General features: G+C 46.6%; 1 protein-coding gene across 2 annotated transcripts in view; it reads left to right on the top strand.

Annotated features, from left to right (window-relative positions):
* The window catches only part of THBS1 (thrombospondin 1), a 75,172-nt gene that overhangs the window by 27,061 nt on the left and 32,234 nt on the right, over nucleotides 1–15,877 (top strand). For both annotated transcript variants that reach the window (XM_078659338.1, XM_078659339.1), the window contains exons 3-6: nucleotides 143–720; nucleotides 2,831–2,906; nucleotides 6,323–6,519; nucleotides 14,691–14,816. In XM_078659338.1, coding sequence (XP_078515464.1) covers nucleotides 143–720; nucleotides 2,831–2,906; nucleotides 6,323–6,519; nucleotides 14,691–14,816 — 977 coding nt within the window. The remainder of the gene's footprint in view (nucleotides 1–142; nucleotides 721–2,830; nucleotides 2,907–6,322; nucleotides 6,520–14,690; nucleotides 14,817–15,877) is intronic.

Raw genomic sequence — 15,877 nt, 5'->3', positions numbered from 1 at the left:
TGTCTCCACCTCTTCTCCAGCGTGGCTTCATCTTCCCTGAGGTCCCCTCGTGCTTGCCTTCTCTTCCTTGTTTCTTCATCTCGCTGCATCCCCTCCATCTCCCCCTCTAACCTCTTATTTTCCTCTCTTTGGTCCACTCTAGATCCGGTCTCAGATGATGACAGCGTCTTTGACCTCTTTGAGCTGGTGGGCTTCACGCGGAAGGCAGTGTCGCGCCGTGCGGGGGCGGTCCACCTGGTGAAGGGTCCAGACCCCTCCAGTCCAGCCTACCGGATCGAGGACGCCGAGCGGATCCCGCCCGTCCCCGAGGAGAAGTTCCAGGACCTCCTAGATGCCATCAGCACCGACCGAGGCTTCATCCTGCTGGCCACCCTGCGCCAGAGCAAGAAGACGCGTGGGACCCTCATGGCCGTGGAGCGCAAGGATGGCTCTGGCCACGTCTTCAGCCTGGTGTCCAACGGGCGGGCGGGCACCCTGGACCTGAGCCTCAGCGCCGAGGGCAAGCAGCAGGTGGTGTCCATGGAGGACGCGCTGCTGGCCACGGGCCACTGGAAGAACATCACCCTCTTCGTCCAGGAGGACCGCGCCCAGCTCTACGTGGGCTGCGACAAGATGGAGAACGCCGAGCTGGACATCCCCATCCAGGACATCTTCAACCGCGACCTGGCCACCTCCGCCCAGCTCAGGGTGGCCAAGGGTGGCGTAAAGGACAACTTCCAGGTGAGGCGAGGGTGGGCGGCAGGTCCTTCACCTTACACTGGACAGCCTGGTGACTACCCTCACCTTACACCAGGCACCTTGGTGACTTCCGTCCATTTTCATTAGGCACCTTGCTGACTTCCCTCACTTTACACCAGGCACCTTGCTGACTTCCCTCACTTTACACCCGGCACCTTGCTGACTTCCCTCATTATACACCCGGCACCTTGCTGACTTCCCTCACTTTACACCCGGCACCTTGCTGACTTCCCTCACTTTACACCAGGCACCTTGCTGACTTACCTCACTTTACATCCGGCACCTTGCTGACTTCCCTCACTTTACACCCGGCACCTTGCTAAATTCCCTCACATTACACCCGACACCTTGCTGACTTCCCTCACTTTACATCCGGCACCTTGCTGACTTCCCTCACTTTACACTAGGCACCTTGCTGACTTCCCTCACTTTACACCCGGCACCTTTCTGACTTCCCTCACTTTCCACCAGCACCTTGCTGACTTAAACCAGGCACCTTGCTGACTTCCCTCACTTCACACCCGGCACCTTGCTGACTCACCTCACTTTACATCACGCACCTTGCTAAATTCCCTCACATTACACCCGGCACCTTGCTGACTTCCCTCACTTTACACCAGGCACCTTGCTAAATTCCCTCACATTACACCCGGCACCTTGCTGACTTCCCTCACTTTCCACCCGGCACCTTGCTGACTTCCCTCACTTTACACTAGGCACCTTGCTGACTTCCCTCACTTTACACCCGGCACCTTTCTGACTTCCCTCACTTTCCACCAGCACCTTGCTGACTTAAACCAGGCACCTTGCTGACTTCCCTCACTTCACACCCGGCACCTTGCTGACTCACCTCACTTTACACCACGCACCTTGCTGACTTCCCTCACTTTACACCAGACACCTTTCTGACTTTCCTCACTTTACACCAGGCACCTTGCTGACTTCCCTCACTTTACATCCGGCACTTTGGTGGCTTTCCTCACTTTACACCCGGCACCTTGCTGACTTCCCTCACTTTACATCAGGCACCTTGCTTACTTCCCTCACTTTACACAGAGCACCTTGGTGAGTTCCCTCACTTTGCACTGAGCACCTTGCTGATTTCCCTCACTTTACACCAGGCACCTTGCTGACTTCTCTCACTTTACACCCGGCACCTTGCTGACTTCCCTCACTTTACACCGGCACCTTGCTGACTTCCCTCACTTTACACCAGGCACCTTGCTGACTTCCCTCACTTTACACCCTGCACCTTGCTGACTTCCCTCACTTTACACCAGGCACCTTGCTGACTTCCCTCACTTTACACCCGGCACCTTGCTGACTCCCCTCACTTAACACTGAGCACCTTGCTGACTTCCCTCATTTTACACCCGGCACCTTCCTGACTTCCCTCACTTTACACCGGCACCTTGCTGACTTCCCTCACTTTACAGCGGGCACCTTGCTGACTTCCCTCACTTTACACGAGGCACCTTGCTGACTTCCCTCACTTTACACCCGGCACCTTGCTGACTTCCCTCACTTTACACCCGGCACCTTGCTGACTTCCCTCACTTTACACCCGGCACCTTGCTGACTTCCCTCACTTTACACCCGGCACCTTGCTGACTTCCCTCACTTTACACCCGGCACCTTGCTGACTTCCCTCACTTTACACCAGGCACCTTGCTGACTTACCTCACTTTACATCCGGCACCTTGCTGACTTCCCTCACTTTACACCAGGCACCTTGCTGACTTCCCTCACTTTACACCCGGCACCTTGCTGACTTCCCTCACTTTACACCCGGCACCTTGGTGACTTCCTGCACCATACACTGAGCACTTTAGGGACCTCATCCACTTTACACTGAGTACCTTTCTTACTGCCTTTACATTATGTTTTTCCCTCGTTCAGCCCTTTTCACCAGGTACGCTAGTGACTTCCCTTACTCTGCACCGGACACTTTGGTGACTGTCAGATGTAAGTCTGAGTGGGCCTTTCCTGGACATAAAATATTACCATGAAATCCAGCCTGGCTAGTCTGAGTAATAATTCCCTCTCTGTAACTCTGAGTAACCCGGAGTTGTAATTCTTTGTCTCTCCACAGGGGGTGCTGCAGAATCTGCGCTTCGTGTTTGGGACCTCCCTGGAAGCCATCCTCCGCAACAAGGGCTGCGCCACCAGTAAGTCCACTTTTGTGCTCTGAGCCCTGGCCACCCCCCCTTTCAAGTTTGACCCCCCCCTACAAAACGTTATGGCAGGAATTGTGGGAGCGGGAGGCCTGAGCGCAGGAGGCGGGGCCTATGAGATCATTTCAGAGATACTATCTTTAGAGCTCGTAATCCATATTAAATGTGTGACTTATAAAGGAGCAATGCACCAGACAGAAACTGGCCCAAAACACTGCCCCCCATAGATGGGGAGACGCGAGCCCTCTCCGTCCTGGGTCCCCATTAATGGTGGGCATAACTCGCGTAATTCCGTGTAGTGTAATCTGGCGGAATTACCTAAGAATTCAGCGAGATTACGCAAAACTACGCGAGAAGAGTAGTTCTGTGTTTAGCGCTATTTCTTAGCACAGAAATTCCCCCTTGTGTCCACAATGGACGCATTTTGTGCTAAGAAACTGTGCTAAATGCAACAGAGCACGAATAGTGAGCACCCAACTTACTCCCAGCATTTAACTCTATTTTCTTAGCGTAAAATACCCCTCGCATCCACAATGGACGAGGACGCATTTTTAAAGAAATAGCGCTAAAAGCGCAGAACGTGAGTGGTGAGTACAAGCAGCAGCTTTTCCCCAAATTATGCTAACAGGAGCAATCTCATAATTATAGGTAATTCTGCATAAAAGAGTAACACAGAACTGCTCCAATGACTCCAGAGTACTTGAACTTCTGCCCAGGACGAGTCCCAATGCAACGGCACCTCGTGCCCCAATGATGGCACCGGCTCTGGGTGGCAGGCTGCCTCCTGCGCCTCCTGCCCTAATGATGGGTGGCAGGCTGCCTCCTGCGCCTCGTGAAGAAAGGATGGTACTAGCCTAAATTGGGGTTTAATCGGGCCCTTACACCACTGGGCCCCGGCACCACTGAGCCCTGGCACCACTGAGCCCTGGCACCACTGAGCCCTGGCACCACTGAGCCCTGGCACCACTGGTGCTCTCCATGCCACTGGAGTCAAGCTATCCTGGCTGATGAGGGCTGAAACCCCGCAACGGGTCCCAGGATGCCTGTTTCCAGTCCAGGGAGGACCTGACCTGGCAGTTCGAGCTGGACTGTTCCTAGGTGGCACATGGTCAAGACTGATTTGCATATGGCTGGGTTCAAACTGGAATGGCATGGTGAGCAACAGAATGATGGATTTAGTCTCAAATCTCTGTACTGGGGTGAATGTATGACATTGTTCTGCATTCTGTCCATCAACTGTTGCTTTTGCACCACTGGGCCCTCAGCACCCATGATACTGGCAGCCCTGTCTGCCCACCCCTCCCCACTGCAATCACTGCTAGGCCTGGAGCCCAAAGCAGGCTGCCTCCCCCCACAAAAGGGGGGTTAAAAGCCCCAAACCTTACCCCTCCTGCGTGGGCCATGTTCCCTGCAAAGCAAGGCGGCCATCGGTTCTAATGCTAACCTTGCGTAAAGTGAGACCGTGAGCACCTCGCGCCGATCAGCCGCAGTGCCACCGCGCCTGTGCCCCCCGCCGTGAAGTGGGCTCTCTCCACCCCACATGCGGCCCCCACAATCTCCACGTCCCCTCCTCGGGTCATTGCTCTGAGGCTCAAAGGGACACTGGCAGAGCAAGGGTGCGTCGGGCCCTAATACAAACCACAAAGGACAGTGACACAGCCATGATGGGGGCCCGGTGCCACTGCACCTTCTGCACCTATGGCACCAACAGTTCTGTCTCCTTTGCCCACTCCACTCGGCCAGTCCTCCGAGGCCTGGGACCCAAAGCAGGCTCTCTGCGCCTCTGTGGAAACAGGAAACAGGGGTGAAAGGGTGGGTTACAAACCCGACATGGACCCCTGGCGCTTGGGCCTTGTCCCTCAAACCAATGGGGTCCTGTCTCTAATGCTTGAAGGAGAATGAACCCCCGTTCCCTCATTGGTACCCCAGTAACCATGAATGGGATGCAGTAGGCCCCACACGCCTGGCCCCGGTGCCGCTGCACCTGCTGCACTAATGAAAATGAGGGTCCTTTAAAAATAGGCAAGCTTCCAAACCACGCCCCTTCCTCGGGCAATGTTCCCCGAAGCTGCTTCTGTCTGTCTGTCTGTCCATTGAAGTATCTCCCACAGAGCCCCCCCCTCCGCCACCTTCATTGACGGTATCCACTCATCTCGCCCATCTCCTCTTTCTCCTGGGGGGTTACTTTGTGGTCCCAGGGGTCTGAACTATAACGGCTCTGAATGCGCCCCCCCCCCGCCCCTCCCTCAAACCCCACCTGACAGGACATCTGCATGTAAACAGAGGTCGAAGTGGGTGGGATCTATGGGGACCCCCATGCCAGTGCTTGTTATTTCTCATACTTTTTGTTAAAAAACAACCATACTGAGCAGTTCATGCAGCCCTTGGGGTGTTGGGTCTCCTGAGCTGTGAAGCCGAGAGACGGACACAGAGCCAAAGAACCAACTCTCGCGAGAGTGCTCGCTCCCGAAAGACGCTGGAACGCGTGCGATTAGTTCATCACCAAATGCAACGGCTGCTCCGAAGCCTCTAGACTTTGACACAGACACAAAATACCGGATTTTACCGATTCGGTATTTCAGAATCGGTAAATAGTATGTAGAGAAAAATTTGGTAAATTTTACCGAATCGGTAATATTCGGTTTTACTGATTCAGTAAATACCGAATCGGTAATGGAGGGAACATATTAAAGGGTGGCAGGGTGTCACATTGACACCCTGTTGTACGCCTGAATCGTGCATGTGTGCACATGTGGCAGACATACATGCCCTAAGGGCATGTATGTCTGCCACATCGCACTTTTCAAAAAGCACAAATTTGCTTTTTGAATAGTTTTCGATATTTACCACGAACTTGTAGTTGGTGGTAAATAACGAATACTCTGATCACAAATGCACTCACTTGAGTGCTCCCTACATTGAGGATTCGGTAATTTGCCGATTCGGTATCTTAAGGATTCGGTAATTTACCGATTCCTTAAATTACTGAATCGGTAAACTACCAAATACTTATTTATACCCACCTACATTAAAAAAAGCTAAATACCGGTCGGTAACGGCAAATTTACCGATTTTTGGCCGTTACCGACCGGTATTTGGCTACCTACATGTGGCCCTCAGTTCTGTGACGCTCTTGTACCGCACAGACCTCTGCAGTGATCCCATTAACCAATCGAGGTCTCATCACGTAAAATAGTGCTTTTCCCACTAAGTAGTTTACTGTGCACTTCTTTTTCACGCTACGGCCTAACAACTCTTCATGGAGGAGTCCCTGAGGGCCCCCACCAGACCTCAGGAAAGTGTTCCTCTAGGGCCCTCGATCCGCATCCTGATGGGCTGCTTCTGTTACTACTCTACGAGTCCTTTTTCTCACCCCAGGTCCTCAATTCTTATTCTCTCCCTTGTTTCAGTCACAAGTGCAGTCATCACCTTGGACAACCCTGTGAACGGTTCGAGCCCGGCCATCCGCACCAACTTCATTGGACACAAAACCAAGGACCTACAGGCGGTGTGCGGCTTCTCGTGCGATGAACTCAGCAACATGTTCATGGAGCTGCAGGGACTGCGCACCATGGTCCGGGCACTTCAGGACAATGTTCGCAAAGTGGTGAGTCTTCCGTGGGGTTCGAAGCTTAGTCCTCATCAACAGCAGGTCAGTGGGTTTGTTCTGAGTGTGAAACACCAACGGTGAGTCTTTACTGAGAGTAAAACATCAACAGTGAGTCTTTACTGAGAGTAAAACACCAACGGTGAGTCTTTACTGAGAGCAAAACACCAATGGTGAGTCTTGACTCAGAGTAAAACACCAACGGTGAGTCTTTACAGAGAGTAAAACACCAACAGTTAGTCTTTACTGAGAGAAAAACACCAACGGTGATTCTTTACTGAGAGCAAAACACCAACGGTGAGTCTTTACCGAAAGTAAAACACCAACGGTGAGTCTTGACAGAGAGCAAAACACCAACGGTGAGTCTTTACTGAGAGTAAAACACCAACAGTGAGTCTTTACTGAGAGTAAAACATCAACAGTGAGTCTTTACTGAGAGTAAAACACCAACGGTGAGTCTTTACCGAAAGTAAAACACCAACGGTGAGTCTTTACCGAGAGTAAAACACCAATGGTGAGTCTTGACAGAGAGCAAAACACCAACGGTGAGTCTTTACTGACAGTAAAACACCAACGGTGAGTCGTGACAGAGAGCAAAACACCAACGGTGAGTCTTTACTGAGAGTAAAACACCAACGGTGAGTCTTCACTGAGAGTAAAACACCAACGGTGAGTCTTTACTGAGAGTAAAACACCAACGGTGAGTCTTCACTGAGAGTAAAACACCAACGGTGAGTCTTTACTGAGAGTAAAACACCAAGAGTGAGTCTTCACTGAGAGTAAAACACCAACGGTGAGTCTTTACTGAGAGCAAAACACCAACGGTGAGTCTTCACTGAGAGTAAAACACCAATGGTGAGTCTTTACTGAGAGTAAAACACCAACGGTGAGTCTTAACTAAGAGTAAAACACGAACGGTGAGTCTTTACTGAGAGTAAAACACCAACGGTGAGTCTTTACTGAGAGTAAAACGCGAACAGTGAGTCTTTACCGAGAGTAAAAAACCAACAGTGAGTCTTTAATGAGAGTAAAACACCAATAGTGAGTCTTAACTGAGAGTAAAACACGAACGGTGAGTCTTTACTGAGAGTAAAACAGCAACGGTGAGCATTTTTTGAGAGTAAAACACCAACGGTGATTCTTTACTGAGAGTAAAACACCAACGGTGAGCTTCACATTGAGCAAAACACCAAGAGTGAGTCTTTACTGAGAGTAAAAAGCAAACGGTGAGTCTTTACTCAGAGTAAAACGCCAACAGTGAGTCTTTACTGAGAGTATTACACCAACGGTGAGTCTTAACGAAGAGTAAAACACCAACAGTGAGTCTTAACTGAGAGCAAAACACCAACGGTTTGTCTTAACTAAGAGTAAAACACCAACGGTGAGTCTTAACTGAGAGTAATACACCAACGGTGAGTCTTAACGAAGAGTAAAACACCAACAGTGAGTCTTAACTAAGAGTAAAACACTAACAGTGAGTCTTAACTGAGAGCAAAACACCAACGGTTTGTTTTAACTAAGAGTAAAACACCAACAGTGAGTCTTAACAAAGAGTAAAACACCAACAGTGAGTCTTAACTGAGAGCAAAACACCAACGATTTGTCTTAACTAAGAGTAAAACACCAACGGTGAGTCTTTACTGAGAGTAAAACACCAACAGTGAATCTTTACTGAGAGTAATACACCAACGGTTTGTCTTAACTAAGAGTAAAACACCAACGGTGAGTCTTTACTGAGAGTAATACACCAACGGTGAGTCTTAACGAAGAGTAAAACACCAACAGTGAGTCTTAACTAAGAGTAAAACACTAACAGTGAGTCTTAACTGAGAGCAAAACACCAACGGTTTGTTTTAACTAAGAGTAAAACACCAACGGTGAGTCTTTACTAAGAGTAAAACACCAACGGTGAGGCTTAACTAAGAGTAAAACACCAACAGTGAGTCTTAACTGAGAGCAAAACACCAACGGTTTGTCTTAACTAAGAATAAAACACCAACGGTGAGTCTTTACTAAGAGCAAAACACCAACAGTGAGTCTTAACTAAGAGTAAAACACCAACAGTGAGTCTTAACTGAGTCAAAACACCAACGGTTTGTCTTAACTAAGAGTAAAACACCAACGGTGAGTCTTTACTAAGAGCAAAACACCAACAGTGAGTCTTAACTAAGAGTAAAACACCAACAGTGAGTCTTAACTAAGAGTAAAACACCAACGGTGAGTCTTAACTGAGAGTAAAACACCAACGGTGAGTCTTTACTGAGAGTAAAACACCAATAGTGAGTCTTTACTGAGAATAAAACGCCAACGGTGAGTCTTAACTAAAAGTAAAACACCAACAGTGAGTCTTAACTAAGAGTAAAACACCAACAGTGAAGTCTTAACGAAGAGTAAAACACCAACGGTGATTCTTTACTGAAAGTAAAACAACAACGGTGAGCTTCACATTGAGCAAGACACCAAGAGTGAGTCTTTACTGAGAGTAAAACACCATCAGTCATTCTTTATTGAGAGTAAAATACCAACGGTGAGTCTTAACTAAGAGTAAAACACCAACGGTGAGTCTTAACTAAGAGTAAAACACCAACAGTGAGTCTTTACTCAAAGTAAAACACCAACGATGAGTCTTAACTTCTTCCGTGCTTCTGTCGGCCGTTGGCCGACGGCCGCACTGCCTCCCTAGTGCTGCCGCCCATCCTTTAGAACGCCCACCGCGGTGAAAAAAACGCCACGGTTAAGGCGTTAACTAAGAGTAAAACACCAACAGTGAGTCTTTACTGAGAGTAAAACACCAACAGTGAGTCTTAACTAAGAGTAAAACACTAACAGTGAGTCTTAACTGAGAGCAAAACACCAACGGTTTGTTTTAACTAAGAGTAAAACACCAACAGTGAGTCTTAACTAAGAGTAAAACACCAACAGTGAGTCTTAACTGAGAGCAAAACACCAACGGTTTGTCTTAACTAAGAGTAAAACACCAACGGTGAGTCTTTACTGAGAGTAAAACACCAACAGTGAATCTTTACTGAGAGTAATACACCAACGGTGAGTCTTAACGAAGAGTAAAACACCAACAGTGAGTCTTAACTAAGAGTAAAACACCAACAGTGAGTCTTAACTGAGTCAAAACACCAACGGTTTGTCTTAACTAAGAGTAAAACACCAACGGTGAGTCTTTACTAAGAGCAAAACACCAACAGTGAGTCTTAACTAAGAGTAAAACACCAACAGTGAGTCTTAACTAAGAGTAAAACACCAACGGTGAGTCTTAACTGAGAGTAAAACACCAACGGTGAGTCTTTACTGAGAGTAAAACACCAATAGTGAGTCTTTACTGAGAATAAAACGCCAACGGTGAGTCTTAACTAAAAGTAAAACACCAACAGTGAGTCTTAACTAAGAGTAAAACACCAACAGTGAAGTCTTAACGAAGAGTAAAACACCAACGGTGATTTTTTACTGAAAGTAAAACAACAACGGTGAGCTTCACATTGAGCAAGACACCAAGAGTGAGTCTTTACTGAGAGTAAAACACCATCAGTCATTCTTTATTGAGAGTAAAATACCAACGGTGAGTCTTAACTAAGAGTAAAACACCAACGGTGAGTCTTAACTAAGAGTAAAACACCAACAGTGAGTCTTTACTCAAAGTAAAACACCAACGATGAGTCTTAACTTCTTCCGTGCTTCTGTCGGCCGTTGGCCGACGGCCGCACTGCCTCCCTAGTGCTGCCGCCCATCCTTTAGAACGCCCACCGCGGTGAAAAAAACGCCACGGTTAAGGCGTTAACTAAGAGTAAAACACCAACAGTGAGTCTTTACTGAGAGTAAAACACCAACAGTGAGTCTTAACTAAGAGTAAAACACTAACAGTGAGTCTTAACTGAGAGCAAAACACCAACGGTTTGTTTTAACTAAGAGTAAAACACCAACAGTGAGTCTTAACTAAGAGTAAAACACCAACAGTGAGTCTTAACTGAGAGCAAAACACCAACGGTTTGTCTTAACTAAGAGTAAAACACCAACAGTGAGTCTTAACAGAGAGTAAAACACCAACAGTTAGTCTTTACTGAGAGAAAAACACCAACGGTGATTCTTTACTGAGAGCAAAACACCAACGGTGAGTCTTTACCGAAAGTAAAACACCAACGGTGAGTCTTGACAGAGAGCAAAACACCAACGGTGAGTCTTTACTGAGAGTAAAACACCAACAGTGAGTCTTTACTGAGAGTAAAACATCAACAGTGAGTCTTTACTGAGAGTAAAACACCAACGGTGAGTCTTTACCGAAAGTAAAACACCAACGGTGAGTCTTTACCGAGAGTAAAACACCAATGGTGAGTCTTGACAGAGAGCAAAACACCAACGGTGAGTCTTTACTGACAGTAAAACACCAACGGTGAGTCGTGACAGAGAGCAAAACACCAACGGTGAGTCTTTACTGAGAGTAAAACACCAACGGTGAGTCTTCACTGAGAGTAAAACACCAACGGTGAGTCTTTACTGAGAGTAAAACACCAACGGTGAGTCTTCACTGAGAGTAAAACACCAACGGTGAGTCTTTACTGAGAGTAAAACACCAAGAGTGAGTCTTCACTGAGAGTAAAACACCAACGGTGAGTCTTTACTGAGAGCAAAACACCAACGGTGAGTCTTCACTGAGAGTAAAACACCAATGGTGAGTCTTTACTGAGAGTAAAACACCAACGGTGAGTCTTAACTAAGAGTAAAACACGAACGGTGAGTCTTTACTGAGAGTAAAACACCAACGGTGAGTCTTTACTGAGAGTAAAACGCGAACAGTGAGTCTTTACCGAGAGTAAAAAACCAACGGTGAGTCTTTACTGAGAGTAAAACACCAACAGTGAATCTTTACTGAGAGTAATACACCAACGGTGAGTCTTAACGAAGAGTAAAACACCAACAGTGAGTCTTAACTAAGAGTAAAACACCAACAGTGAGTCTTAACTGAGAGCAAAACACCAATGGTTTGTCTTAACTAAGAGTAAAACACCAAGAGTGAGTCTTTACTGAGAGTAAAAAGCAAACGGTGAGTCTTTACTCAGAGTAAAACGCCAACAGTGAGTCTTTACTGAGAGTAATACACCAACGGTGAGTCTTAACGAAGAGTAAAACACCAACAGTGAGTCTTAACTGAGAGCAAAACACCAACGGTTTGTCTTAACTAAGAGTAAAACACCAACGGTGAGTCTTAACTGAGAGTAATACACCAACGGTGAGTCTTAACGAAGAGTAAAACACCAACAGTGAGTCTTAACTAAGAGTAAAACACTAACAGTGAGTCTTAACTGAGAGCAAAACACCAACGGTTTGTTTTAACTAAGAGTAAAACACCAACAGTGAGTCTTAACAAAGAGTAAAACACCAACAGTGAGTCTTAACTGAGAGCAAAACACCAACGATTTGTCTTAACTAAGAGTAAAACACCAACGGTGAGTCTTTACTGAGAGTAAAACACCAACAGTGAATCTTTACTGAGAGTAATACACCAACGGTTTGTCTTAACTAAGAGTAAAACACCAACGGTGAGTCTTTACTGAGAGTAATACACCAACGGTGAGTCTTAACGAAGAGTAAAACACCAACAGTGAGTCTTAACTAAGAGTAAAACACTAACAGTGAGTCTTAACTGAGAGCAAAACACCAACGGTTTGTTTTAACTAAGAGTAAAACACCAACGGTGAGTCTTTACTAAGAGTAAAACACCAACGGTGAGGCTTAACTAAGAGTAAAACACCAACAGTGAGTCTTAACTGAGAGCAAAACACCAACGGTTTGTCTTAACTAAGAATAAAACACCAACGGTGAGTCTTTACTAAGAGCAAAACACCAACAGTGAGTCTTAACTAAGAGTAAAACACCAACAGTGAGTCTTAACTGAGTCAAAACACCAACGGTTTGTCTTAACTAAGAGTAAAACACCAACGGTGAGTCTTTACTAAGAGCAAAACACCAACAGTGAGTCTTAACTAAGAGTAAAACACCAACAGTGAGTCTTAACTAAGAGTAAAACACCAACGGTGAGTCTTAACTGAGAGTAAAACACCAACGGTGAGTCTTTACTGAGAGTAAAACACCAATAGTGAGTCTTTACTGAGAATAAAACGCCAACGGTGAGTCTTAACTAAAAGTAAAACACCAACAGTGAGTCTTAACTAAGAGTAAAACACCAACAGTGAAGTCTTAACGAAGAGTAAAACACCAACGGTGATTCTTTACTGAAAGTAAAACAACAACGGTGAGCTTCACATTGAGCAAGACACCAAGAGTGAGTCTTTACTGAGAGTAAAACACCATCAGTCATTCTTTATTGAGAGTAAAATACCAACGGTGAGTCTTAACTAAGAGTAAAACACCAACGGTGAGTCTTAACTAAGAGTAAAACACCAACAGTGAGTCTTTACTCAAAGTAAAACACCAACGATGAGTCTTAACTTCTTCCGTGCTTCTGTCGGCCGTTGGCCGACGGCCGCACTGCCTCCCTAGTGCTGCCGCCCATCCTTTAGAACGCCCACCGCGGTGAAAAAAACGCCACGGTTAAGGCGTTAACTAAGAGTAAAACACCAACAGTGAGTCTTTACTGAGAGTAAAACACCAACAGTGAGTCTTAACTAAGAGTAAAACACTAACAGTGAGTCTTAACTGAGAGCAAAACACCAACGGTTTGTTTTAACTAAGAGTAAAACACCAACAGTGAGTCTTAACTAAGAGTAAAACACCAACAGTGAGTCTTAACTGAGAGCAAAACACCAACGGTTTGTCTTAACTAAGAGTAAAACACCAACGGTGAGTCTTTACTGAGAGTAAAACACCAACAGTGAATCTTTACTGAGAGTAATACACCAACGGTGAGTCTTAACGAAGAGTAAAACACCAACAGTGAGTCTTAACTAAGAGTAAAACACCAACAGTGAGTCTTAACTGAGAGCAAAACACCAATGGTTTGTCTTAACTAAGAGTAAAACACAAACGGTGAGTCTTTACTAAGAGTAAAATACCAACGGTGAGTCTTTACTAAGAGCAAAACACCAACAGTGAGTCTTTACTGAGAGTAAAACACCAACGGTGAGTCTTAACTAAGAGTAAAACACCAACAGTGAGTCTTAACTGAGAGCAAAACACCAACGGTTTGTCTTAACTAAGAATAAAACACCAACGGTGAGTCTTTACTAAGAGCAAAACACCAACAGTGAGTCTTAACTAAGAGTAAAACACCAACAGTGAGTCTTAACTGAGTCAAAACACCAACGGTTTGTCTTAACTAAGAGTAAAACACCAACGGTGAGTCTTTACTAAGAGCAAAACACCAACAGTGAGTCTTAACTAAGAGTAAAACACCAACAGTGAGTCTTAACTAAGAGTAAAACACCAACGGTGAGTCTTAACTGAGAGTAAAACACCAACGGTGAGTCTTTACTGAGAGTAAAACACCAATAGTGAGTCTTTACTGAGAATAAAACGCCAACGGTGAGTCTTAACTAAAAGTAAAACACCAACAGTGAATCTTAACTAAGAGTAAAACACCAACAGTGAAGTCTTAACGAAGAGTAAAACACCAACGGTGATTCTTTACTGAAAGTAAAACAACAACGGTGAGCTTCACATTGAGCAAAACACCAAGAGTGAGTCTTTACTGAGAGTAAAAGACCATCAGTCATTCTTTATTGAGAGTAAAATACCAACGGTGAGTCTTAACTAAGAGTAAAACACCAACGGTGAGTCTTAACTAAGAGTAAAACACCAACAGTGAGTCTTTACTCAAAGTAAAACACCAACGATGAGTCTTAACTTCTTCCGTGCTTCTGTCGGCCGTTGGCCGACGGCCGCACTGCCTCCCCAGTGCTGCCGCCCATCCTTTAGAACGCCCACCGCGGTGAAAAAAACGCCACGGTTAAGGCGTTAACTAAGAGTAAAACACCAACAGTGAGTCTTTACTGAGAGTAAAACACCAACAGTGAGTCTTAAAGAAGAGTAAAACACCAACGGTGAGTCTTTACTGAGAGTAAAACACCAACGGTGAGTCTTGACTCAGAGTAAAACACCAATGGTGAGTCTTTACTGAGATAACAGGGAGTCTTTACTGATAGTAAAACACAAACAGTGTCCAGACCTGTACATGCCTCACTCACCGCCTCCTGTTTGTTTCCTAGACTGAAGAGAATGAACTCATCGCCCGGGTGGTCCAGGTCAGCCCGGGGCTCTGTATGCACAACGGCATTCTGCACAAGAACCGTGAGGAGTGGACCATCGATAGCTGCACAGAGTGTACCTGCCAGGTGAGACCCCGGCTCAGAGGCCCATGCGCTGCTTAGTGAGTTACCCACCAGATGAGGTGACAGTGAGAGCCAATCATGCTGGGGGTGGCAGTGGTGAAAAATGAGGGAAATAAAGGTGATGCTGAGGAGTGCGCAGTGGGGCGGTGCGGTGTCCTCAAGCCCCCATCTTACGAGTCACTGGACTCGATCTTGCGTGTACCTTCTCTGTGTAGAGGCAAGAGATGGGATAGGCTTGACCTCCTTCTAGAGGAAGCATAGGCTCGAGGCTATCCATCGCTTGTCTCCTTCTGGAGGAAGCACCGCGCGCTTGAGGCTTATCCTTCCCTTGTATCCTTTTAGAGGAGGGAGAAGTGAGTGCAAGGCGATCCATCCCATGTCTCCTCCTAGAGGAAGCATAGGCGAGCTCGAGGCTATCTATCGTCTGTCTCCTTCTAAAGGAAGCCTAGGCGAGCTCGAGGCGATCCGTTGCTTGTCTCCTTTTAGAAGAAGCTTAGGCGAGCTCAAGACGATCTGTTGCTTGTCTCCTTTTAGAAGAAGCTTAGGCGAGCTCGAGGCGATCCGTTGCTTGTCTCCTTTTAGAAGAAGCTTAGGCGAGCTCAAGACGATCTGTTGCTCATCTCCTTCTAGAGGAAGCATAGGTGAGCTTGAGACGAACTGTCACTTGTCTCCTTTTAGAAGAAGCACACGTGAGCTTGAGGCTATTCCTTCCCTTGTCTCCTAGAGGAAGCATAGGTGAGCTTGAGGCTTTCCATCACTTGTCTCCTAGAGGAAGCATAGGTGAGCTTGAGGCTTTCCATCACTTGTCTCCTAGAGGAAGCATAGGTGAGCTTGAGGCTTTCCATCACTTGTCTCCTAGAGGAAGCATAGGTGAGCTTGAGGCTTTCCATCACTTGTCTCCTTATAGAGGAGGGAGAAGTGATCTCGAGGCGCTCAGTCCCTTGCTTCTTTCTACAGGAAGGATAAGCGAGCATGAGGCTATCCATCCCTTGCCTCCTTCTAGAGGAAGCATAGGTGAACTCAAGGCTAGCCGTTGCTTGTCTCCTTTTAGAGGAGGTACATAT

Source organism: Lissotriton helveticus, chromosome 9 (genome assembly GCF_964261635.1).
Source record: "Lissotriton helveticus chromosome 9, aLisHel1.1, whole genome shotgun sequence".
In the NCBI taxonomy this organism is placed as follows: Eukaryota; Metazoa; Chordata; class Amphibia; order Caudata; family Salamandridae; genus Lissotriton; species Lissotriton helveticus.
Note: the sequence above shows the minus strand (reverse complement) of the source record. Positions and strands in the feature narration are given on the sequence as shown.